This window comes from Pungitius pungitius, chromosome 1 (assembly GCF_949316345.1).
Source record: "Pungitius pungitius chromosome 1, fPunPun2.1, whole genome shotgun sequence".
Lineage (NCBI taxonomy): Eukaryota > Metazoa > Chordata > Actinopteri > Perciformes > Gasterosteidae > Pungitius > Pungitius pungitius.
Window position 1 is genome coordinate 32,381,808 of NC_084900.1, and position 26,657 is coordinate 32,408,464.

Below are 26,657 nucleotides of genomic sequence, written 5' to 3' on the forward strand. Positions count from 1 at the left end.
TCAGCTGTTTCATACACGTGTTATCAACAGACACAGGTGTGTTCCCCTGTTAATGTAAAGCAGCCAGTGGTGGGATACAGAGGGCAATTGGGCTAAATGTCATCAGATATGGCTCACTGAAACGGAAGAATAGTGTTCCAGTCTCACTTGAACAGTAAATGTTGAAAATCCACTCCAGTTTTATCCCAGTTATGTTATAGAAGACCTTAATCAAAATCAATGATGGCAATGGGTTATGTCATTAAACAAATGTGCCCTAATTTTCCTCTGCAATGAAAATATCTGGTTTATATATTATACACTGTAAAGCATGAACAATTTTTGTTGTTCCAATATCCATTTCTTTTGCTCTTTAAACATCATTTTGGGCCGTTCAAATCTTTTGGAGACACAGATGGTGGAATTATTCTCTCGCAGCAGTAATGGCAGATAGGAAGACTCCAAATAGTATAAATTGATAAACATTGCAGTAGAAGACATAGTATACAGATGTGCTTAAATGCAAAATGCACTTAGTTATTTAACACCCGTGTGGATTATTATAAAGTAGATGCGTGATGTGCGTAGCATTTTATTATGTTGCTGATCAAAGCTACTTTTTGACTCTTGAGTAATCCCATTATATTCTATTTTTTTAATCCTGTAATATGTAAATCCCGATTCAAAGAAACTTTAGCTGTCGAATAAATGCAGTAAATAGTATTGCTCTGAAATGTAACAGTAGAGTAAGTACAAAGTAGCATAAATATACTTATACAGTATAGGATGAGCTTTTGGATTTAACCAAAGAAATCATGTTATTAACATCTTACCTTTTATTTCCAATAATCGTATTAATAGAATGCCAATTCATGCATAAGTATATTTTTATTCAAAATACTTGAGGTGAATTCTTCTGATTTATGTCCATTAAAATGAAAACAATTAAATACCAACTCGAACAAACATTTTCTCCCTGAGCAGAAAGATATTAACCACAACACTCTCATGCTGCAGTTCAAACCGGGGAGAACGTATCCCTTGGTTACGTTAAAACGCCTTACATCAATCTCTCTGCGTTCAACACACGCTTCAAAAACTAAAACTTTAAAACCTTCTCTAAGCTGAAGACAAAAACTAAACATCACACAGTAAAAGGTTCATTTCTGTGTCTCCATTTCTGTAAACCATTTAAACAAAGGTCATTGTTCCCTGAAAATAAATACAGAGACTTGGCTTTAGTGCAAATTCTTTGAAGCTGCTACTACTATTATTTATACTGACAGATCTGACCACGCGCCGTTTTGCCTGTTGTTTCCGCTCTGAGCCTGGACTCGAAGTCCAGACAAAGATCAAAATTGACACTTTTGTTAATCCAGTTTGCACAGTAATCTGTCAGGACACCTGGAGCAGCCCCCCCACCCCTCTGTGAAAGGCAATAATAGCATTGTCGCTGTTTGCGGAACGTCTTTTAACACAGTGGTCTCACTCTGGGATCATCATGGGCTTTATGTCGACTTGTTCCTCGTCGTCGTCGTCGTCATCAGTGTCGAAAAATTCGTCCTCAAAAAAAGATCCTCCAAAGCCGTACTCCTGTACGTGAACGGACACTTCATTTGACATCAAGTGAAGAGACCCTTCAATGAAATCAGCAAACCTGTAAAATACAGTGACAATGTGTTCAGGAGTACCTAGATACTACACAAATATTCTACTTCAAAACTACAAGGGCTATTTGGCAACACTTACTTCAGATAATTCATATGCACTAAACAAACACTTATTTATCACCGTTTTATTATCAGGGTTTTTCCTAGCTATCCTAATCAGAGTCAACAATGACACCGTAAAAGAATAGCGTTATCCACTAAATCTTTTGGACACCAGGAAGCCTTTTTTTTAATGGTTTTACTCATAAGCAATGCAAACTAAACAAGAATGGTCTGTTTTTGGCTACCTGGAGAAATCTATGTTGAAATGGCCTGTAGTTCATTCTCTCATCCATCAACGTCATTGGTTATAAGGACAAATTTGATGACTGAAGACCTTTTTAATACCTACCTACTACAAAAAAAAAACATAATGGGAATGCAGCAAAAATCAAAATATTCTATAGTTCTGCTGATGTTGAGTAACAGAAATATTCAGTGTGCTGTAGCTAACAAAACTGCATTTTCAAAACCTAACTTTAAAGTGAGAAACTTTTACATCCGTCCACTCAGCTTTCTCCATCAATAGCATGCACTGATTATTCAATCCACTAAATTCACCATCAACACAATTTAAAATGGTTGGTGAATTTTCCCTTTTAATATAAATATCTGTTTTAGTAACAGGGTTTAATCGACAGTATCCAATAGGTGAATTGTCATCTATTAATTCCACTGTAATTAGCATTAGTGAATCATTAGTGACTTTCTATTTTTTGTAAACCAGGCTAGGTTAAAGCCACTTAATATCATTAATAATAGTAATATTTAAATGAATTGTAATCTTGGAGGAACATAACGTCAGGACAGGCACCTTTTCGGGGACTGAAGCCTGGACACGGCCTTCCACGGGCTGAACTCTGGGCTGTTGCAGTGCTTCCTCAGCTCCTCTAGAGCTCGTAAAGTTTCTTCCTCCCCCTGCTTTTGATACTCTTCGTCACTCAAAAGCCGACGTGGCTCTGGCTTCCAGCGAACATACCGTTTGATTTTCCTGCACAACACAACAGGAAATGAAAAGAACAGTATATAGAAGCAATGACTTAAAACATGGTGGATTATGAAATCAATTTCAATAGTATCAAAAACAGCTCTTAGCACTACAGATTGGTACAAATTTGTATAATGTGCGATTCTGTTTACCATCATTGAGCATACAATACAATACACAATATAACAGGAATGCTATATCTCAAAAGATTATTATGTATATTACGGTTCTATTACGCCACCTTCTGTCAGCTCTGTGCACACACACACCTGAATGCAGAAAGCGTCAGAGACACCGGGTACTCCAGATGTTTCGAGAACACAGCTGCCACAATGATGGAAAATGCAACTTGCTGAATTTGAATTCCTAGATAAATCAGGAGTAGGCCCAAGAGCTGCAGCGTCCATGACAAGATGTTAATGCTCTTTGCATCCACCAGCGGACCGTAACGGTAACACACAGCAAAGGTGATGAATCCCACCACTGCAACATAACCTGACAAAAACACAAAAGGAGACATTTTAACCCTCCCATATATTTTATATACATTTATATTAGGACAATGTCAGAAACAATACATGTTTTCTTTTAAGGTTCAAATATAGTAGGATTTTAAATGTTAGAAATACATTTAGATTGCAGGTCAACAGCATTCAGAATGTTTATTTCAGCTACTAATGTTGAAACTATATGCAGACTATTTAAAAAAAACTCTTTCAAAACTACATTCTGCAACTGTATCCTGATAATTCAATAAAATGAACATACTATATCCAGTACATTAGGAATTATGTTAAATCAGTGCAGCTGACATCAAGTCATAGCATTGCATATTTATACAAAAGAATTCTACTTGCAAAAAGGACATAGAGGGGCATTAGACTCTTTGTAATATAAAAAAAAACATTGGGTCTGTAAGATGGAGCCAACAGAGAGAAACCCAGGGTTGGTTAAATAAAGGCTGCCAGCAGACAGTTCACTGAGTCAAGGTAACAGAACTAGAGTTTAAGTTACCTTTCTTTGTAAAACTAAAAAAGATCTCACCTCACTAAACCTGCTCTGTGTAACAGGGCCCAGGTGGCACCTGGCATTAGCGTATGAGGGCCTGGGTGTGAACGGGTGAATGTTGACATTTAGCGGACCATGGGCCGTTTTGTTAACAGAGTGTAAAAGTATTTTTCATTTTACATTTGTTTATTTGGATAAACAAATACAATTTTTTCACATTCTATTTCCAAAGTCTGAATAATCTTGAGAATGAAAACTGAATTCCTTTTTGAAGGGGCAAACTTATACGGTAAGGCTATTATAATATAATTATATTTGTTGCATTACATGGTTTTAAAAAAGACAATCTAATTTATTACAATTATTTATGGTGTCAATATTTCATCCAGAAAAAAATAGTTATACTGACACTTCTTTACATGTTGACTAACTAGTGAAAAATAACACAAGAAAGGTCATAATCTGTAAAGTGTGAGGGTCAGTACCTAACGCCATGTTCCAGTGATTTTGCAGAATTACGCCGAGGTTCCTGAAGACAAGCTGGATGGCGTACACAGAGAACGACCAGCCGCCAACAATAAGGACGTAAAAAGGACTTTTCTGTACAAACAAGAGTGCAATCATTAAATGAGGCCAAAGTGATTAAAATCCATGTCAATTTGTTGGCAAGGAAATTCCTTACCTTTGGCAAAAACCGTGCCAAAATGAAAAAGAGGATAATGAGTGAGGCAATCATGCCAGTGCTCACACCAGCAGAGTAGAAGAAAAGTTGACTCCTTCATTGACAGGAAGAAAAAAATAAATTACCAAATTGTTCATATGTTGTACATGTTATGTAAAATCCTAACAAACAGAATTACTCTTACATATAGCATAGCATTATATTCTATATTTTATCTTATTCCTTGCACTATGTTGTCTTGTTGTCCATTGTCAAACTCTCTGCTGTCATGCACAAACAGCAAAGTCAAATTTCTTGTATGTCTGACATATTATGGCAATAAATGTTTCCCGATTCCTGATCCTGATTCCGGATTATGAGGCAAAATTACCTGCTGAGTGGTCCTGCAAAGACAAACAAAGACGCTCCGGCGAGGAAAACCAAAAACAGATAGATATCAAATTCTGAAAGGAAAAAAAGAAATTCTGTTGAATGCAATATCTTTCAATAACCAGGAATACCATTGCATGTATTGGTTTTCCCACTTACTACGAAGGGGCTTGACAGTGTACTTGGTTTGGTGAGCAGGATCGACCTTGAAGCACATCTCCTTGCTGAACAGATTGATGTTAATAGTGGTTTCATTGTGCCGCTCTCGTAAAAGGCTCTGAAACCAGCCCCAGATACTGAAGCGATCCAGGTCCTGGAGCTCCTCCTCACCCGCCACAGTTTCCACCTTAAACACGTTTGAACTCCACACTTGGACCTATCAGACATAATTAGATATTATGGACCCAAGTTCTGTAGAATATAACTTGTTAATAACCGTTATGGGTTTCTCTTATTTCTTAATGTCACAGATGGTCATAACATTTAGTGACTAAACCACATAACATCTGGCCTCAAGACACCCAGACTGATGGAGAGACACTGATAAGAACAACATTTTTGTTGACATTATCTAATTATTTTATGATTGCATCAAATGCATTTCTCGACTTGTGTAGCTTACCTGAATTCTTGTCCATGTATGCCTCCAAGTTGGACACACAGAATTTTTGTAACAGAATCTGTTGGACCCTGACATGACGTACTCCTTTCCATCCTGAAGATCAGTTACACGGTGGTTGTTACCTGCGTTTGATGAGAACATAGATGCATGTAATACTAAGATTGCATGTTGATTGATGAATTGATCTTTTCATAGTCACAAAAATCAGAAAATTAAAACAAAAGATGACTGTTTTCCTAAGCCAAGTATTTGAAGGATATCGCCGGCGTTGTGTAATTGTTGGTATTGTCATCGTATAAATACCTCACACGGGTGTTAAGTTATCATTGTCTTAAACACCCGAATAGCAGCAAGTTAAAACACGTTTGTGTTCAGTGACGCTCAGGTTCTATGATCAGCATGATCGAATCGACCTGATGGCTGCAGATAGTTTACGATTCACAGATTTGTTCTCAGCCAATTTGAAACGTGATCGGAATCGAATGAAATGTGCCCCGAAAAAGAACCAGCAGTGTCCGAGCAAAGATAAAAGCGTCCGCATCAAATCACTTCTGTATAGTTTTTACTTTTGTTATAATGCCCACACAAGCTAACATTAGTTAGCCTGGTCGATGAAACTTGTTTTAAATATCTAACATATTACTTAAGGTAACCCTTATTGCTGCATAACACCCATTCTTACCTGGTTCCTGTAAACCGGACGTGTGTGGTAAACAGAAAAGAAGCACTATTGAAAGCCTTAATTTAGCATTCAGAGAGGTGAAGCCGTTTGTCATTTTCATGCATCCCGCCATGATGAGCCTCCGTACTGCTTTGGCCCGCCCTTTCCGCCGCAAGAAAGATGGATTGAGTTACAGGCCGTCCGGCCAATCACAGAGTCATAGCCTGTGTCGTCATCGTTATTGTGCGTTCAACGTCTCTCCAAATGACTGTAGAGATAAAAGTGTGGTTGGACTAATCTGATGGACCGAACAGGTACAGAACTCCAGATAGAAACAATGACTTGAGATTGTTTTAAAAGCCACCATACCAAGATGAATGTTTATAAAATAGGTATTTTAGACTAGTCTTTGTCTTGTTGGATGTGAAAAATACTTAATATATAATTTACATTTAAATTAAATTAAAATTGAAACTTAAATTAAATTGAAAGCATTCAGTTCGCCAAAAGCTCGATCTGCAACATCATTATTTTTATTTTTGCATTTGAAAGTTCCCCCCACAATTTCAGTACAAAGTACAAACGCCCTGAAAAAAAAGACTAAACCCCGTGTGCTCCCTCTTGTGGACAATCAGTGGATATGTCATCAACAGGCCTAAATACTTTTATTCTTGTTATGTACTGCACCACTGCCCTGAGCCGCAGGCCTACGTGGAGAACACCATTTTACTGCATCACATGACACTGCATCTTAGCTGCTTTATCATTGTGGTCCACAGTTCACATGCTTAAGCTGTTGCTATACATGTCTGATGTGTTTCATAAACTCATAAACGAAAATGTTCATTCATTCATTCATTCTTTTCCTGAGCTTGACTTGAAAAATACAGTAAACATTTACATTTAGCTGATATTATAGGTCCATTGTGCTTTTTTTGGGTCACTGCATTAATCCTTTCAGCACTGCTGTGATGAAACATAACACAAAGAAGAGAAAGGGAATAATAATCGATCAATCACTTGCTGATAATGGAACAGTGTTTTAGTCAAAGCATAAAAATGTGATCTTTAAATATACATAGTAATTACAAGGACTGATTTGTAGCAAAAGAACTGAGCAAAAAGTTAACTGTTGAGCATTAACATAACAGATAAGAATAAGGATATTGTCACATTGAAGATTCTTCCCGCATTTGTTTGGTGTCACTTGACGTATTTGAACATATTGCTTAAGGCCACGGTTATTCATCAGTTTGACGGTGTTACTCAATTTGTAGAAGAGGACATTATAGGGAAATTGTTTTTTTATTTTATTTATTCTACTATGTGCTTTTGGAAAAAGGAGGTTCTGAACCCAATTAATAATATCAATGAAAAGACAATGTCTTTGGGTGATGATGTTATTGCCAAAAATAAACACTTTATTTTAATATCATGTTTACTACATTTCAGAGTAAAATAGGATACTAACTCCACTACATTTATGAGATGTGTTACTTTACAGACTAATCAACTATATTTATACTAATCAACTATATTTATACTATATAAATATAGTTGATTTGAAGCATTAAGTAGAATAATTACTGAAGTGATAATATCTCTGTAAATGTAGGCAACGCTGCTTATGCAAATGTATTGTGCCTTTTTTAATTACATAGTAATAGTTTTACTAAAATAAACGACACGTATATGTCTTCCATCTCCGCGAATGACCCCGTTTGCAGCAGCGAGCAGACTCAGTTAATGTTTTTTGGAAAGTTGTGTCTTTAACGAGGAGACCCTGAAGGCGGCATGATGCGGTTCGGTCAACAAATGCAGAAGTAGACGAGGTGTGAAGGGAAGGAGTCGAGGGAGGAGCGAGGTCGACAACGACGACCCACCGCACCAGTTGATAGTTCCACACTCTCGTGTTCGCCTTTCATCGCAGGGTTTTCCAGACTTCTTCTTTTAAGGTAAGCCTCGTAAAACCGCTGAAATTATGAAAAAATCGCTATACTTACCGTTGTGTAACGGAAAATGTTTTAATAGTATTCCTAAAAGAAACAAAAAAAACATTCGGCGTTCGGCAAAAAGATGGATGGTTTTATATTCGCCGGGAACGAGGCGTTTCTGCCTTTCGTGTTTACTTTAGACTTACTTAACGTTAGTTATCAAACTCTTCAAATTCAATAAGAGAAGGGGTCTCTGGATGATGTAAGTTAGTTGTTTGGCCCTCGACAAAGCAGATATTGTTGGTGATTTAACGGTGATTAACGGTTCCGGGCAGCGATCCGCTTCCTCCTCAAATCCTCAGATATGTCCTTGATCCCTTCAATTCCGTGTTAACCTTAACGTTAAATAAAGTTCTGAGCATATTATTCAATACGGCTGTTTACACAAAGTAACTGGTTAAGTTGACTCTGAATTTAGATTTTTTTATAAATGACATTGCGTCGCCTTGGATTTAATGACATTCAGTCAAAGAATTGTGAGAGTTGTGGGTCATTATGGCTTCATATAATCCAGAAATCCTAGTTTGTTGAGGGTTTGTTGAGGGTTTCGGGCGTTTTAGTTGTTTTTTTTAGAGCTTAACTGAATCAGAAATCAATGACTCATTTTTCCTTCTGCTACTGCTCACATTACAGCTGATGTAACGTCAATGTTCATGACACTCTGCCTTGAAAATGTGACAAAGTTTGTGAAAAATGTGAAAAAGTTTGCTTGAATATAAATATTATACGTTTTGATCCAGGAAACCGATCCTTTATCAACCATGGCTGTCGAGGGCGGAATGAAGTGTATCAAGTTCCTGGTTTTCTTTTTCAACTTCATCTTCTGGGTGAGTATTCGCCAACCACCCACCTCTTTAAATGTTTACTATCAAAAGGGGAGCAGAGTGGAAGCAGAAGGTGACTAAACATAATGTAACTCGGGCGAGCCAGAACTGAAGCCACAATGAAGTAAACAGGAAATAAGGCCACTTTATGGTGTCACGGGTTGTAGTTATAAAGATGAAACTTTTTGCTCTCGGCTGAAATACAGACATTTGTAATTTCTCCTTTTTTCCAGCCCTTGTGAACTCTAGTCTCGTTGACTTTCTTCCACATAGCACTCGTCCGAAAATTCGGCTCACGAGCGACCTTAGACACCCGAAGACTTAGTGGCTCACATCAAGCTGAGTGTTTCTTTGTTGTGGCTTTTACTGAGCTTTTACAGCCAGAGAAGTGGGGATGATGGAATGCGAATCTTATGACTGAAAGGGGTAACGAAACGGCATCATGCGACTTGTCCAGATGAACACTTTTTACTCCGCTCCTTCACTTAAGCAGTGCTACTGAAAACTTAACATGGTCAACTGTGTAGCACTGAGCCACGCTCCGATAATGTACTCAATAACAAACAGTCTGAGTGCTTTACTCAAAGCACACTATTACGACTTCCAACTAAAATGATTTTTATTACTGATAGTGACACTTGTGGCTCGTGTTTTTGTGAGTATCTTTAGACTTTTGCTTGAAAAAAACAAGACATTTGAAGATGACAACACACACACACACACACATATATTATAGACTGATCAAAATAATGATAATTTATAAGCAGTATCTGATGATTTAGTAGTAACACACTATAATGTAGTTGTAACCAGGTGTTTACTCATTTTTCTAGTATATAGAAAAATATACTAGTAGGCTAGTATATAAACAGATCACACCGCATCATTTTTATCAACAAATTCACATTTTAATATCTATCCTGGATCCCTGCTGGTCGTCTCACGCTTGCCTGTTTTCCTATGTCAAACAGAAGCCACTTATTTGACCATGGCTCAAATATTTACATTGGTGTTGCCAACAAGGAGAGGTCCTCTGCTACAGTGATGGCTTAACATGAAAAACACACTACCAACTTGGCAGACAAACATATCACATAAAGGCTTATAGCCTAAATATATGTCCTTGTTTAGTATTCCTTTTAAATGATACAAAAAGGGCCCTCGCAGTGTAAAGAACAATAATGAACAATAATGTGAATATACCCCGAGATTTTTCATGGTTCCTCCCAGATTCTTCATTCATCCATTCTACATCCTTTCACAAGTTACAATACAATTGGGCCAGTAGTTTCTTCGTACAGAAAAACCTAACTAAAAAAACCTTTTTCTTTGATAGAGGTAATAAATAGTATCACTAGTTTGCGGACAGTTTAGTTTAGTGAAACCTAGGGTTTGTTCAAAGAGAGTCAACTGTGTTTCTTCTTTAAAGATGTTAAGAAAAAACTACTGTCAAGAATTGATAAAAATACAGTTTTAGTAATGAAAAATGGAAGCTTTATGTAAAAATAATTCAATTGTCACATAAATGGAAGGACTTACGAGACGGGACATACGATTATATTTCATTCATGCTATTCTACATCTTTTTAGTGTGATTGATTCAACTTGTCTGACGGTTTGAGCTCTTCAGGATGACTGCATTTCCTGTCGTTGGATTGCACCACATCGCTGTCTCTGACCTGAGTGGACCGAGTGACGCTTGATCTCAAGCCAGTTGATCCCAGCTGATCCCAGTCAAACAGTTCACCCGCGCATTCTTATGAAAGCTCAAAATAATATGCTCTCGTCGCCCCACCCGAAGCAGAAGCTTGTGTTGACACAATTAAAATGTATTATCTGATCATTTCATGTCCGCGTATGGAAACTGAGGTCCGTCGCAACTTCCTCAAACGGTTTTTACCAATATTGCTTAATCACTCTGGCCGATGTCTTCATATCTAAGAAAAGTTTGAATCTTCATAAGCAAGTAGATCTCTAATTGTTACATTCAGCCACAACTGAATTCCTAATGTTAACATTTAAATATCCCTTATTGAAAATAAATATTTTACTTTGAACCATAAGCATCCTTCTAAAGTTGATGGTTTTCTTTCCCACCTTGAGCATTTCCAGCAGGTATTTTAGGCAGTATGGCTCTATGGATGGCAATGTCACACTTTGAGGCTACCAATTTGTTTGGGACTGAAATAACGGCCGGATTTCTATCACATTTGACATTCAACCAGTGCTTATTAGCAAATGTTAACAAAAATATATACCTCTATAACGGCAGAACATTAGCATAATGGCTTTGTCAATTTGATCATTATTGTTATTTCCATAACTCCAGCCTGTGAGCCTGTACACAGTAGTGAAGTCATTCAAAAAAACATTCTGGGCTTAAGAAAAGTTGTACAAATATATTAAATCCTTACAGCTTACAAAAAAAGGCAAAGACTAATATTTAACCACGTTTTCTGGGTGTAGTAGTCAACAATTTTTCACTGACTCTTTTTTTACAATGGTGATCAATGGGGAACTGCTTTTTGAATACATTAATTACATTTTTCATTGCATTTCATAGTATATGAATTGAAACTATGTAAATCAGAGTCAGTTTCCGTATGAGAGTAAATTTAAAGTATTTTGTTTTAATTGAGCAATTCAATAAAAATAATTACGACCTGTCCTTACTTTTATTGTGTTACCAGATCATCTGTCGGCTGAAAACCGATAAAACTTTGTATTACATGGAAAAAAAGATCCCAAAAATTCCAACTCCAACTAACCATCCTCTTTTTCCTGCAGCTGTGTGGCTTAGCATTGATTGTCGTGGGAATCCTGGTTCAAGTGCGTTTTCACAATTCCCTGATCATCCATGACGTGTCGGCCTCAGCAGCTCCCATTGTTATCATCGCAATCGGCGTGGTGATTTTCTTCATCGCCTTCTTCGGCTGCTGTGGTGCCTGGAACGAGAACCACTGCATGGTCACCGCGGTAACTCACGTAGTCTCGTGTCTGTTAAACCGTAGACAAAAAGGCTCAGTTGACTTTGCGTTTCGGTACAGATGAATGTATAATGTGTTGAGTAGCTTAGAATAATATTAACGTTGATGTAACTCACTTGAATTCTTCTGTTTTCCCCAGTTTGCCATTTTTCTCTTCGCGATCATTGTTGTTGAGATTGCGGCAGTAATCGTTGGATACGTCTACAGAGATAAAGTGAGTGGAGAATTTGATCGTTTTTTTTTTTTCTGTGACTGGTACGTAAGACCCTGCAGAAGCTGCGGTTTAACCTCCTCGTTGTGCCTCCCACGTAGCTCTCGGCCATCGTCCAGGATAGTCTCAACGACATGATTTCCGGTTACAAGAACGGCACCGAGGAATTCAAAAAGGGTTTGGATCATCTGCAGAAGGAGGTGAGTTCAGCGGAACTTCTGCTACTCACTGTTTGAAGGCAACACCCTCACACAACACCTCTGCATCCTGTTGGTCTGCGCTGTATGACATGACGTTGTTACACATAGCACTGTTGACGCAGGTTAAATCCTCTTTCTTTATATTGCTGGCGTGTCATCGTTTAATGTTGAATTGCAGTGGAAATGCTGCGGCGTGAACAGTTCCTCTGACTGGAAAAACAACTTTGGTGATGGAAACTCGGTGCCCGACTCATGCTGTTTGACTCCCTCTTCCGGCTGTGGAAAGGGTACAATGACGGACGAGGCCAAAGTGCACCAGCAGGTACCTCTACCCCCCCCCCCCCCCCCCAACCTCGTTAATGTGTTGTAATCAGACCACACAGCCAAAAGACCTTAATGTGAAGCAGCAGTGTAGGAAATGTAGTGTTTGAAGACATACATTGTTTACCATCCACTCAAATAAAGTCATGTCATGCCTCAGAAATTATTATAGATAAAAGAAACAAATGACTGTTTGTAGCCGAGCTGCTTTGATATCACTTTTGATAATTGAGTTTAAAATGTTAATATACATTAACATGATCTAAGATTGAAATTATTTTTAAATACTTTTTTTTAAAACTTCTATACGCAGCAGGAAATTGTACCGATAAGTCAGAGCTCTGACAAACTATGTAAAACTTGCAATATTTCTGTAGCTCCAAATCTTAATTATTTTTAATTAATGGCAGACATGCAGATGTACCTGCGCGCATTAATACATCTGCTGATTTATTGGTTGGTTTTTGAGGCGAGAAGAGAGCGGCTGTGCATGTGGCAAACCAACATTGCAGTATTACTTCATTTAGAATGCTCTCTTAACCCATTATTCCAAACCTTGTCAAACCTCTGTTGGTACCACCGTTGACCACACCCCTCACTACCAAACAGCTCACAAAGCTTGTTCCTGGACAAGGTCCAACATCCACCAACCTAAATAGACAATACTTAAGAGACGAAATCAGAGCTGGACGTCAAGTAAATATTGGACCAAAGTGATACTAATGGTTCTCAGACAGGTGCATTGTACATCTCTGTGGTAAAACTAATCTGTTGGTTGACTTTTTGGAAAACATTATGGATTATATTGGTTTAAGAACAGGTAACAAGTAAAAGGCCAAAGATTTCCATATTCCATAATATCAAATCTTTATTTCCATATTTACTAACCTGTATCAAAAGGTAAGGCCATTGTTGTTTGAAAAGTGAGGGGTTACTATTTTAAAACCTTTTCTAAATACTGGGTCTAATATGGTCAGAAAAGTCAAATAAAATATAGTTTGATTCATTTTGCAATATATGGTATTATGTTAGGAATGAACGCATTGGTGCATGTTCAGATTATAAGAGGATGTAAAGCCAAAGTCAACAGATACAACCACAAAATGTCTCACATTACATGTCCTTTGGCTGACGCTTTTATCCAAAGCGACTTACAATAAGTGCATTTCAACCATAGAGATACAAACTCAGAATAAGAAACAACAAAGTGCAATTTCATCAAATCTCACGATGAAGTTACAGGTCTCTCAAATGACAACTCGACCAGGAAAATTTCCAATTGAAATCTAACCGTTGTTTCTTGTAATTGTAGGGTTGTCGCGAGGCTTTGGAGGCCTCCCTGAAGAAAAACATCCTGTGGGTGATAGTGGCAGCTCTCGTTATTGCTGGACTGCAGGTACACTACATCAATAAGATGAAATATCTGTATATAAAATAAAGAATGTAGTGCACTAATCTTTTTTTAATACTAAACTTTACTTCCTAATATTTCATTTGAAAGTGATTTATTTTGCTTCTAAAAGTGCTTCAGAATCGATTTATTGCCAGCAGATAAATGAGCAGCTCTGTGTGTGTGTGTGTGTGTGTGTGTGTGTGCTCCTTTTGAATTCCAGATATTGGGCATCGTGTTCTCCTGCTTGTTGATGAAAGGCATCCGCAGCGGCTACGAAGTCATGTGATTCACCTGCACACCCGAGGAGTTGTCCGTTTGTGTTGCACTTATTGGGATCTTTTTGTATGTTCTTCCCTCCGATATAAAGCTGGTTCTTATGCATTGATTTTGGAGTATATTTACTTAGGTTAACAATAGTTCTGCTTAAATACTGTTTGTATTTGGGAAATTACAGACAGGATAACTCTTCACTGCATTAGAGGTTTTAGACTTTCAATCAGTTTTTATGTCTTGCTAATATTCTGGATTATTTACCGTTCGGATGTAATTTAAAACAAAAAATAAATTCACCTTTTAAAAAGGGTATTTATTTTAGACACGGTTCCATTACAATGCATACAATATAGGCACAGCAACACAAGATTCACAACCTGTTGAGCAAATAATATGTGTGTGTGTGTATATAATAGATCCGGCAGAGTAAATTACAATGGAATACTTTTTTTAAATGATACATGCTGTTCCTCTCGTAGGAAGAATCTCTTTTTTTACGGTTTAACAGAAAAAATAAATTCTGCTAGTCATATTTCAGATGTATTGTGCCAGACCTTGCGAAAGGCACAGGAAGTGCATGACATTTCTTATTTTACACTTTAACACACCAAACACCAGCGCGAACGACATGCAGTTCCATTTAGAAATACCCTCAAGAATTCTGTAAAGGGTCTGACCAGAATAAGTTAGTGTCATCTTAATCTTCCAAATCAAGAAAACTGCGCAAACAATTAAGTGCCATGACGATTATTTTCCGATAGCTTGTTGAAGGATGTGCCGCACAATAAAAAGTAAATTGAAATACAACACAACCAAGCGTGAATGTCTTTGCAATTGCAAACATTAATTGGGGCTTTTCTAGATCTCTATAACGTATTTGTCTTTTAGAAGGTGCTTTTGGGTAATCTGACTTCAGGTCGACCAGTCCTGTTTGACAAAATTATTTCCCAATAAACTGCAAGAAAAATCCTAGAACCAGAATTATTGAAAGTAAAGTAACAGCGAAGCACAAAGTGAGGTAAATGTATAAGACGCTACAGCACGTGTTTGATGTGTGAAAGACATTCCAACGCGCTCACTTAAAAGCATTCTTTTTTTTCTGTGTTTTAATGAGGAATGACTGAACAATTTAAAAATGTTAAATATTTATGGCACACAAAGCGCTGATAAACTTACTAAACAATATCCTCTTTGTCTCTTTAGGTGTGTAATGATGTGCTTAGCAGTAAACAAATGACAAACCTGAGCTTTAGTTGTGTGTGGGATAAATTGAGATAAATAGGTAATAATTTATCACCTCAACAATGTCACTTAATATAGTTTCAACGACTCAAAATCAATTTCAGTCCCCCTTGAGGGTCTGAATTAAATGAGAACTCAACCCACTCAACAGCTTGTTTCAATCAAAATGCACCAGCCTCATTGTGCAAATTCCATACCCCTCCCCTGTTAAAGGCAAAGAAGCCTCATTCTATTTTTCCCATATAAATCCTGTTAATTGGGAATGTATTTGGCATACGGAACAGTTTTAAGCCTATCGGTACGATCAAGTTTTGGGCGTAAAAATGTTTTTCTTCATAAACCTTCTAATATTGTCAGAAACAAGAAAACAAATGTTTATTCCGTGGGAAAAAGAGCGATGTTGACAACTCGTAGGAAGTTGTGCTGCCCGTGCACATAGCAGAAGCTAATCACAAGAGCAGATTGCTGCCGCCTTCCTGTCAGTGTCGGCTGGCTGCGGTCGGGTAGTTTGCAGAGAGAAACACGATGCAGTGCAAAAGCAGTGACGCCTCGGAGTCTGCAAAAAAATACAAACAATAGAAGGAGCACAACAAACAGTGCTACATATTAGAATAGACACATGTTTAGGAAAGGTTTAAGTAGTATGACAGTTGGGAAAAGTAAGAGTTAGATGGGCATATCAATCCTAATATATCTATGCATTACAGGTAAACTACATATCAAAGTGTGGTTACAGTGCTGTTTACTCTATGATTTTATACGGTTGAAAAAAAGCCATTTGATTCAGCCTTTCATGGGTCTAAAGACTACATCTGCATTGTGACTCATTTAGGAGTCAGGTATTTACAAAAAAAAAGAATCAAGCAATGAAAAAAAAAAGATTATCTCTAGTTTTTCTGCATCTATTTTGATCCTTTCTTAACTGTCCTGTTGTGACAATTAGATAGGAGCCCCAAGTCAGATATGGGATTTCTATTTGGAAACACTATTATAGCAGCAAATAAATACTTGCAATGCAACAATATAGGCTGGGTTGAACCAAAAAATGTAAATTTAAAAGAATGCCAACTGTAAAGCTGACAGTGACAAAGCTGTAAAGTGACTAGAAAACTACAAAAAAACTGCACATCCAAATGAAAATACCTTTCAGTGAGGTGGACACCTGAAGCCATTGGGATAACCACTCCTGGCATTGACTAATGCCAAGACCATTAGAATGGAGTCCCCTTACATAGCAAGCCTGAAAAAGTATTTATAAAACAGCTTGAGTTCATCGTGTAAATCATGTCCTGCGAATATGCAATGTTTCAAGTCGTGCGGAGCGACTGACCTGTCTGAGTTCGGATTCACTCAATTGGTGTGGGCCGAGCCTGCTGAGGGCCCGGTCCAGCTGCAGAAGCTCCAGCGCGTGGCTGTTCAGCCGCCGGCCCATCAGGAAACCCGGGAGGCGAGGGGTCAGGAAGAGGAGCGGGCTGACGTGTCTCTGATCGGCCGTGCGGACAGACAGGAGAGACAATGTAGTGATGACGTGATGTAGTGCGTTGCGTACACGCCACGTGAGTGATGCTTGTGCAGATGCTGTGTGAGACGTTAGTGAAGAGGGAAGGAGTTTAACTGACCATCTGATCCACACTCATCCTGCGTATACCTAGGGGCGGTCCGGAAAACAGGCTGCGGACTGCAAGGATTTCAGACACTTTAGGATTTGCTCCACTTTGCACCTGAAATCGCAGAAAGTGGTTAATCAAAAAATAGAAAAGCAAGGAGAATTTTCAAAAGATTGGAGAAAGTCAGAGGGATAAAAACCTCTTTCAGAATATCTGTGTGGCCCTACAACAATAAAATGGGTTCATATTTGGGCAGAACCTTCACATTTATTTTTGATACTCTTTAGTAGATGCAGCTACTTCTGTACTTCTAATTCAGTTTTATTTAATGCTTCTATTTACTCAAAATTGGTGCATGCATAGTTTAAGGACAAGACAGTACATACGTGAGTTGAACAATTTTGGTTATTTATACCGGTATGTTTTCAACAACAGACCCTCCTTTTCCCATACACAACGTTTCAGATACTGCTCTGCCTTAGAAGACCTTGTTCATTTGGTAGCAGTTATGATCAGTCACGTCCTCAACAGAAGAGTACTTTATAGCCAGTGGTATGAAAGCAAACAGCTTAAAATGAAACCCCAGTGGTGTATTTTTTTTTCTCTAAATGAGACATTATAAACGTCAACACGCCAAACACCAGACTGCCATCAGCATCGTGGTGGTGACATGGTTGGGATTGTATTCAAGCTTCCAAAATCATAACCTTGGTGAAGATTATCGTGCCAAACATTTTGCCATAGAGACTTCTACTCCAATCCAAAATTCAATAGAACATTTTTTCACTTTTGGGGTGGGCCTATCAAAACAAGCAATCTCGTGGTGCTTTTATTGTGTGAAATGAGAAGTCGTGATCTTTTCTGCACAACTACATTGAGTATTCTTGAGTATAGGACCAAAGCGCTCCGAATTGTTCACTCACTTTAGCGCACAGGTTCTTCAGGTGACTCTGGAGCTGGCCGTCTTTGACCCGTTGGCTCGTTTTCTCCAGCCCTTTGAGCACTGGCCAGTGGTGCTGGACCCTGTGGGAATGGTACAACCCACGGAACTCTACCTGTTGCTTTGGAGTCCAGAAATGAGGGATCAGGAGCTGGCGTGGGAAAAAGTACCTGGCAGGAGGGACACATGGAAGGATGGTAAAATATATATACAATCAACAAGATGGACATTTCAACTTGAAGAACAAAACAAACATTCCTGTCAATAATTTCAAATTGCTTTGCTGAATATGAATCAGAGGAGTGGCAAATTATGTGTAAATATGGACATTTCAAAGTAACTCACATCAAGACAAAAACCAGGTAGTTGGCAAAGGGAGGGATTGATATCACCATCAGCGGAACAGCCTTCATTATGTCCCTGCGAAACTGTGAAACAAATGTTAAATGAGTAAACCTGCTGCAAGGCAAACATTAGAGTGGAAAATTTAAATATTGCTGAATAGTGCAGCTTAAACATGCAGAAAATTGTTGTTTTACTGTGAAATCTGCTGCTGAATTTTCGACATCTGATGTGATTAATTTGTTGGTTTCATTCATTTGCAACATCATACTGAAAAGTCTACAAAAATTACCACTAATCTACTAGATCACAATCACCGTATCACAATGTTTTTACTCAATAGCAGTTTAAAATCGGATCATTTTTAGATTTGATCAACAGTGGTGGAGGAGACTCACCTGCCTGAGCTTCTCCATGTCCCTGTAAGGCAAATCCTTATACTGCATTCCATTAGAAAACATCTTTATTTTTATCCTCTGCACCTCTTTGCCATCTTGCAACATTAGCTTGACTCCTGGAATGATTAAATTATAAAGAAAACATTACATAACATAAAATAAAATAAACTCATTAACATGACACATTCTAAAGCTGGGTCTCAGGTAGAGAATTCAGTGCAGTACTGTACATAAAACTAAGTTTAATCATACATATAAAAAAGTAGACTTCAATCACTACAATCATGGAGAGCAATACACGGAACAGCTATGAGTGACAAAGATGTTTAAGAGTGTGCAACAGACAGATCCTTTTCCTTAACCAAAATTCATCAGAAAAAACAACATACCAATCATTCCTTTCGACCTTAAGCTTTAATTTGTTAGACAAAATATCAGTGTCATGGCTAAAAGACATGTAGAGAAGGTAACATTAGATATACAATATTCAAGATGCCAGTGGTGAGTAAATGATTGATCATACCTTCCTTAAATGTGTGATAGAGATGGTAAAAGCGGGGAAATCGCCTCTTGAGGAAATCTTCATATTTGGCGTTTACACTCTGGAACTTGGAGACTACATATCGACCTATACCTCGTCTCACTTGGGATGATGAATAGTGTCTGCACAGGGGCAACCTGTTGAATTGAACATAAATTAAATCATACTATTAAAACATTTGAGTGTTGGTATAAAAGCATATAGAGAAATATATTAATTGTCAGATCACTCATTAGGAATAGGTTTAAAAAAGTATCACAAAAAGGAAAGCTACCTAATAATTGACATAGGTAAACCCCCCCCCCCCCAATTTTTTTTAGCCCCAAATCTGTTTAGCTCTTTTAATACACTTACATTGGGTTATGTGAAGAGAAAAACATGTACGCCCTCTAGTATAAATAAATGAGGGTCCATTACTTATCCACTTGCTGGGTTGAAGAAAGATGAATCATAATCGGCAAACTTGAATTACAATAAGTCATGACATTTTTGACTAATGTTACACCTCTAGTGGTTTGGGTGTATAAAAACCCAAACAGCAAAGTAATATGATTTCAAGATGAAGTGTACAACATATGTTTCATCACACATCCGAGTTGTTAATACTTTTTATGAAACACAGGCGGTTGAGCATGTCCGGATATGCAGCTAGCTTAAGTTAGCAAAGGTTCAAGTCAGATGCGAGGAAAACAAAGCGAGACGTCGTGGACAGAGAGCAAAGCGTTTTGAACATACCTGGACTGACAGGACAAGTCAGGAGAGTAAAGGCTTTTTGTTATCGTGTTTGTCCTGAGACCACACAGTCGGGTCAAAGCCAAATGGCTACACAACCTGGTGCCGAACAGCGCCATGGTTCCCACAGCGAACTTCCGCCTACGTTACCGTAATGACGCGCAAACACGGCAAGGCCGGGAGTATAAAAAAGGCATTTTTACCGTAATGTTTTTTGTGTGCATGACTACTCAAGAGCCTTTAATTTAATATATGTATAAGTAACTCCTCTTTTAGCCTCACAGACAATTCCGATTTTTAAAGAGTTAACACTGCAAATAACTACAACAATAAAGTAGCACTTACAAATTAATACATTAATCACACAAATTAGACAATATACAACTGATAGGGCTGCTTTTTTATTTAACGTTATTAGTATTTTTGCTTTGCTTCTCCTTTTTTGTAACCTGAATAAATAAGCAATCGAATACTTCCACTACTGAACAGAAATGGTACTTGTACGTTTATTTCAGGTCTTGAGGTATTAGTACAAACATTTGGATTGATTTTAATTCCGGTTAAATGCGTTTTACAGACTTTAAGTAAAGAGCTTTTTGCTTAAACCGGAAATGACGTCCCTTTACAAAGTTAGCTCAAATACATTTGGGGCGGAGCAACAAAATCCGCCAACACGTGTAACGTTAATTACTGGCAGCCACCTGAAGAAAAGCGAACTACGAAGCAAGGTCTCTATAAATTTGTGGAACTCGCATGTTTCTATACTATATTTACACTAGCTGTTGCAAACTTGTCGTAAAGTTAAATTCGTTTCTGTGTTATTTGTTAATTTAATGTTAATGTGGCGTCACGCCACGTTTTATGCTAGAAAAATTGTTTTCATGCGCTGTTTAACGGCAATGTTTGATGATTACGAGGCTAATTTACAGCAGCAAATGTTTCCTGAAAATCTGCCTTCGTTGCAAAGTAACAACCTTAAAATATGCCCCCTATGATAATATGCTACCTAGCTAACGTCAACTAAAGCTAACAAGCTGCATTCCTGGTGCCTGATTGGAAAAGGCGGACCTGTGATGCGGTGGATTGGTTAACTTAACTTGATATTGTACAAACCATTAACAATAAATACTTTTTGTGCTGAAGTAATTTGGAAGTTTAATCAAAGCCGACCGCGTCTATACTTTTTCTTGCTTCCAAGTCGAAACGAATTCCCGATTGGCTTTTCTTTTCCCCAGGCGGCGAACAGGTCACCCTCACACAAGCCACATAGTTTCCCGCCAGCGATGTCGACCACCATCAGATTTGGAACCAGTAGCTCTCCATGCAACCCTGCAGCTGCCGGGAAAGCACTGGTAGAGGAAACCGGTAGTTGAAACGTCTTTTACATATTTTAATCTTAAATTGGCGTCTTTTCTTTTAAAATATGAAATGTGTCAATTTGTTCTCTGGCTTTAAAGTTGAAAGAGAAGACTGTGACCCAGAAAAACTTCTACAGTGCCCTTTTGACAAGAACCACCAAATCCGTACTTGCCGCTTCCCTTACCATCTTATAAAGTGCAGAAAGGTGAGTAGAGTGCTTGTTTACCGCAAACTCCCATCAAGTCTGGATGATACTTTAATGATCGGTTTATCATATGATTGAACTTTAAATTTCCATTTCTGTTCCTCTCCTCTGATTCATAGAATCATCCGAAATTGGCCAGTGAGCTAAAAACTTGCCCTTTTAATGCACGCCATCTCGTCCCCAAGCATGAGCTGATGCACCACACTGAAACCTGTGTGGACCGGATATCTCTGGACACGGAAGACGGTATTACAACCACTTTACTGTCTGTCCTTTACCCTGCAGAGTCACCATGTGTTTACAGTGGTCCAGAGTTGAATTCTGTTTTGTTTACAGGGGGAAGCACCAATGGGCATTCTAACTGGCAGGTCCCAGTCAGTACTTGGATAAACCCGGACATGTCTGAGGATTGGGACAAAGGTATTACTAACCATAATTTGTTTTTACCCTGAGATTTTTTTTGTATGCTTCATATTAAGCACAGACGTGAGTGGTATGTCTCTCCTTTAACTTTGCAAGAAAGCATACATGTAGCATACGTGTATGCTTCTACAGTATCTATCAATGTTCTATACATGGTATTGAAGGCAATTTTCTTCCTCTTCCCTACTCTGAACCAGACTTTGACACACTGATTTTGTCAGTTAAAGTAACCGTTTTGTCTTGCAGAAGCTGATGATGCTGCTCCACCATTTGTGTGGGGTGTAAAGACGGTCATGGATCAAAAGTAGGTGGTTGTCTCCTGCCGGCATTTATTCCGCATGCATATTTTTGTTGTACTTAACAGTTTTGTCCTGTTTCCACGCAGACTGGAGGCGAGGCCCACCAACAACCTTGGTTCAAGTTTTAGAACTCCTAATACCCTCCCATGGTCTGGTTTCTAAGCCATAATGTACTTTGCATCCAGCTGCAAAGCTTAATGTTTGGCGCTTTGTAGCGTTATTCATAGATATTTCTTAAAATGTTTGTTCTTAGATTTTTCCCACATGCTTCAAAAGGTGCAGTGTGGAGGACTTGGCCACCTAGTGGTGAGGTTACAGATCGCAACCAACTAGAGTAGAGCTCCCTAAATGCTTCATGCTGTTCCTTTTTTACTTTGCATATGTACATTTTATTTTTTGTTTGTACCCTGGTGTGGGAAGTATCCTACATTCAGAGTATGACTGGTGTGCATGCTTTTCTTTTTTTTTTTCTTCCATTAACAAATGGCACTGTTTGAATATCTTGTGATTTTTATATTAAAGGGACTTATTTAATGTTTTGTTAGAAACTTTTTGCTTAAAATCAATCGCCTGTGCAAGGTATGGAAATCTTTAATTATTTATGAAGATAAATTCTATTGAGCCTCAGACAACAAAACTTAACTTACCAAATGGGGGGAGGGGGTGGGTGTAGACTAATATTTCATCCGCCTTGTACAAATAGCAACGCTGTCCTTTGTCCACTGGATGGCAATACTCGTTAAGCCAAGCCTGACACTGATATCTTACCACTTCCCTTTAAATCTTTAGTCATGATTCAAGTAACTTCTCTGGTTATCAAACTTTTAATAAAGACACTTAATGCATGAAGTAAAATATTTGACACATCCCTATTCAAAATCCAAAAATGAATATTGCACTGTCCAAATATTGAGCAAATAGCATAAATACTTTTTACCCTATTGTTAGACACATTATACTTGCCTTTTTTTTCTCCACTTTGAGCTGTTAACTAATTTTATGCTTCTTTGATTTGGTCCAAAGTAACACCTTCACAATGCTTTGTTGAATTATTGCGGAGATCTGAAGGAAATATGATTTGTTTGTTGCTTGGAAAATACATGACTTATGAAAGCTATTGGCAAATGACTATTTTAAAGATTTTAACAGTACTTTACACATTTAGTTATTCGTGAAAACAAAATCCTCATTTGTAATGTAACGTTTTCAGATCAATGAAGAGAAGGAGGGGGAAACATGTTTAATATTTCACTATGTGATGATGTGGCACAGGAGTTGATTAGTGGCAATGAAAGACGTTGGAAGTTGAAATACCTTATTTTTCCATGGCTACATTCCACCAGTGGGCAGATGACATGAAGTGTCTGGCTAATCGAGGCCGGCCAGCCAGAGGCCTCTAATCACATCTAAGTGGCATTTTTACTTGACTATTTTTTTTTTTTTAGTTGTGGCTATTAGAAGTGTTCAGACGGGCTTCTGTGCTGCTGTCACTATCTGTAAGGATGAGTATGACTCGTCTGAGGAGAGCGCGTGCAGCACATCATCTCGTTTGAATATTTGCAAATATCACCAAGATCTGCACCTGCGGCGACTCCAGCCGGTTAGTTCTCAGCACTTGAACTAGTCGCTGAAAGGGCTAGTAATGTTAATTGATGCTCTGGAGAACCCAAACCTCACTCAGGATTAATCAATGTTCTCTTCATTTACAACTTTGCCCGGGGTCGAGTTGCGGGGGCAACAGCTGCAGCAGCTCTAGCTATCAGCTCTAGCTAGGGGGATCCCAAGAAGTTCCAAGGCCAGGGTAGAGATATTAATGATTTTACATAAATGCAATACAATCTCAAAACCTTTATTCACCGGAGAATTTATTCTGGAAGATGCTTTTGTGGTTCACATCAAATGATCTCTAAAACGATAAGGTAAAGAAACAAGTCATCAGGAGTAAAAAAAAAAAATACAAATACAATGTTAAAGGTGTCCAATGAGATTGAAGGCGATAAACAACCACAATAAAAGCAGGTTACAAAGTATTACTGAAACCAATCTAATGCCATAGTAAAAGTACTCATTATCTTAGAATGCCCCGTATCAGTGTTATATCATTACATTACTGATTGGAACATTTGTAGTTTAATATTTGCCTTTGAAATATAGTGAAGTAGCATCAAATGGAAACACTGTAGCCGGCATAAACATTGACCTAATCCCAGCATTTAACTTGTTAATGTTTCCAGTGTCCTATTTTATTCAAATTAGCATACAATTAAACGTTAGTCTAATCAATGATGAACATGTGTGTTTACAATAAAACAATTCTTCCCAGGATGCTAACCAAATCCTTTCTTCTAACATCACAGTAACAAGATCAGTAATAGATTAAAATTAGATCATCATTGAAACTAGAAGTTTGATGCCAAATACCCATATAACACGTGTCAACCAGCATTCAATGAAACTAAATAGGCTCAGTACAGCCTGTTCCAAACTTAGTATCCAGTACAAGACGCCCAGTAAATCTAGAACAGCAAAGAAAAACTGAACACAGCCTTCAAAGGAACTTCTTCAACTCTCATATGTCTTGATTCAAATAAATATTGTCCAATTACGGCATAATTGGGGAAGGTGGGAGGGGGGGGGGGGCTTAGGACATCACTAATCATCAAATTTCTAAACTGATTTGGTTTGATATGCATTAAGTTTTCTACAGACCTTTATACTCCACGAGGATGATTTCTCCCTAGCACCAGCACACGGTGCACATTTATGATATTGAGTGAAATTTCTCAGCAGCTATCAGTCATTTAGCCACAAAATGTGATTTTTATCAGTCAGAACCTATGACATTTCTCAATCCAAAACTCACAACCCACTGGAGACACGCAAACAAACGCTAAGTCTGTTCTCAGTTTTTGATATGATATCTGACCAAAAACAAAATATCTACAGGAACCCAACTGGATGACACTAAAGCATATTGATCTACTAATGTGACTGCAGCTGAAGATTGATATGTACTCCTATTCAGGTAAATATGCACCAGAATGTGTTCTTAGTGATGCCTTTTATAATTTACGATCAAACAAATGCATCAGAGTGCACTTTGTAAAAACTGTGTTTTCTCATTGAGCTGTAGTGTGTCTTCCTTTGAAATGTGGCCCACATTTCAGTATTTTTCCATTATTTAAACACCTAACAGTCTAGCTAATACTATACAGTGACGCAGCTTCCGCAGAATATCAGCATTTTGCCACCATGGTCCACCCACCCGCCTCTGATGCTGTAGTTTTCGGGTTTGAGGCTCTATCAACACTGCAACAACACGGCCCAATAGCTGCTTGCACAGAAGAGAACTCAAACTCCAGCTCCTGGGCCGGGAGCAGAGGTGGCTGATAACCTTGGAGACACTGGAAGGGCGACATTCTTGAGTGCGGTGGGCATACATACAATCTAGAGTATATTGAGGGGGTATGAGAGACGAGATACTGTCGACTAACCTCTAGCTCCTGGTTTGCCCTTTCAAGCTTGGCCATTAGTGTGCGTTGGGGAAACCGGAGTGGAGGGTTGCGGAGGGTTGCGGAGGCACCGATGCTGCAGCAGAAGGCCCTGCATAGTCTGACAGTATGTTAGAAGGCACGGGGCCGGCGGGGGCTTAAACTCTATCTGTAAAACGCTCATCACCCGCTCTGATCCTCACCACGAGGTAGATATACTGCATGTCAAACTTTTAAAAAATCCAAACCCCCTGGATTAGAAAAAGGGCAGAGGGAATAAGTCTGTTGTGGCTTCCCCTTGATAAAGTCTCTGCACGGCCGTAGGGCTCCGTCCTTCTTGCCCGGGAGGAAGAAGCCCAGAACCTAAGCGGGAGGAGAGTGGCCCTAGGAGTCCTGCACGAGATTAAATAAGTCGTCTTCCAATCCAAGACAACAGCCCAGGCTAATGGCGCAAGCAGCATTAGTCCGTGGTCTACGTGTTTGACGAGTGCACTAACTTGAAGTTATTAGGAATCAGGATCTGGAAACATTTATTGCCATGATATGTCAGACATACAAGGAATTTGACTTGGCGGTTGGTGCATGACAGTACGACAATGAACAAAAGACAACATAGTGCAGAAATAAGATAAAAATATAACTTTGCCATCCTTCCGTTTGTGCGTATGTTTTGAATAAATCTAGAATGTCAAAACATTTGTCCACATCCTCTCATATCCTCTCATGACTGGATGCTGAAGGGAAACACTATTACCTTTTCATAAGAAGTGGAATAAGAAGACATTCTGTTGATGGCGGCAATGCTCTTAAAACAACCACCTTCCACTTAGTTACAAGTAGTTTAATGCTGCTGTGGT

General features: G+C 38.5%; 4 protein-coding genes across 5 annotated transcripts; 2 read left to right on the forward strand and 2 right to left on the reverse strand.

Moving 5' to 3' along the window:
- Positions 1–323: 323 nt before the first annotated feature.
- On the reverse strand, positions 324–6,228 carry nemp1 (nuclear envelope integral membrane protein 1). Its single transcript, XM_037480496.2, has 9 exons — positions 6,040–6,228; positions 5,358–5,479; positions 4,895–5,111; positions 4,737–4,809; positions 4,367–4,460; positions 4,170–4,284; positions 2,946–3,171; positions 2,503–2,679; positions 324–1,636 (listed from the first exon to the last, which is right to left on the reverse strand). Exons 1-9 carry the CDS (start codon positions 6,149–6,151, stop codon positions 1,465–1,467), a joined length of 1,308 nt encoding a protein of 435 aa, XP_037336393.2. The 5' UTR covers positions 6,152–6,228; the 3' UTR covers positions 324–1,464.
- Positions 6,229–7,818: 1,590 nt separating this feature from the next.
- On the forward strand, positions 7,819–14,333 carry cd63 (CD63 molecule). The gene is made up of 8 exons (XM_037479261.2): positions 7,819–7,973; positions 8,753–8,839; positions 11,624–11,812; positions 11,963–12,037; positions 12,136–12,234; positions 12,413–12,556; positions 13,868–13,951; positions 14,169–14,333. The coding sequence occupies exons 2-8, from the start codon at positions 8,774–8,776 to the stop codon at positions 14,232–14,234; spliced, it is 723 nt and encodes a 240-aa protein (XP_037335158.2). The 5' UTR covers positions 7,819–7,973; positions 8,753–8,773; the 3' UTR covers positions 14,235–14,333.
- Positions 14,334–14,648: 315 nt separating this feature from the next.
- letmd1 (LETM1 domain containing 1) lies at positions 14,649–20,182 on the reverse strand. The gene is made up of 9 exons (XM_037479260.2): positions 20,027–20,182; positions 19,274–19,428; positions 18,751–18,866; positions 18,356–18,438; positions 17,994–18,180; positions 17,083–17,184; positions 16,794–16,946; positions 16,607–16,703; positions 14,649–16,019 (listed from the first exon to the last, which is right to left on the reverse strand). Exons 1-9 carry the CDS (start codon positions 20,140–20,142, stop codon positions 15,943–15,945), a joined length of 1,086 nt encoding a protein of 361 aa, XP_037335157.1. The 5' UTR covers positions 20,143–20,182; the 3' UTR covers positions 14,649–15,942.
- A 466-nt stretch (positions 20,183–20,648) lies between these two features.
- zgc:56699 (uncharacterized protein LOC405758 homolog) lies at positions 20,649–22,831 on the forward strand. Of its 2 annotated transcripts, none has more exons than XM_037479429.2 (7): positions 20,649–20,751; positions 21,259–21,388; positions 21,481–21,587; positions 21,707–21,833; positions 21,924–22,007; positions 22,257–22,314; positions 22,396–22,831. In XM_037479429.2, the coding sequence occupies exons 2-7, from the start codon at positions 21,307–21,309 to the stop codon at positions 22,469–22,471; spliced, it is 534 nt and encodes a 177-aa protein (XP_037335326.2). In that variant the 5' UTR covers positions 20,649–20,751; positions 21,259–21,306; the 3' UTR covers positions 22,472–22,831. The 2 variants fall into 2 exon arrangements, with proteins under 2 accessions (XP_037335326.2, XP_037335325.2); XM_037479428.2 differs by lacking the exon at positions 20,649–20,751 and adding an exon at positions 20,787–20,989.
- The last annotated feature ends 3,826 nt before the right edge of the window (positions 22,832–26,657 follow it).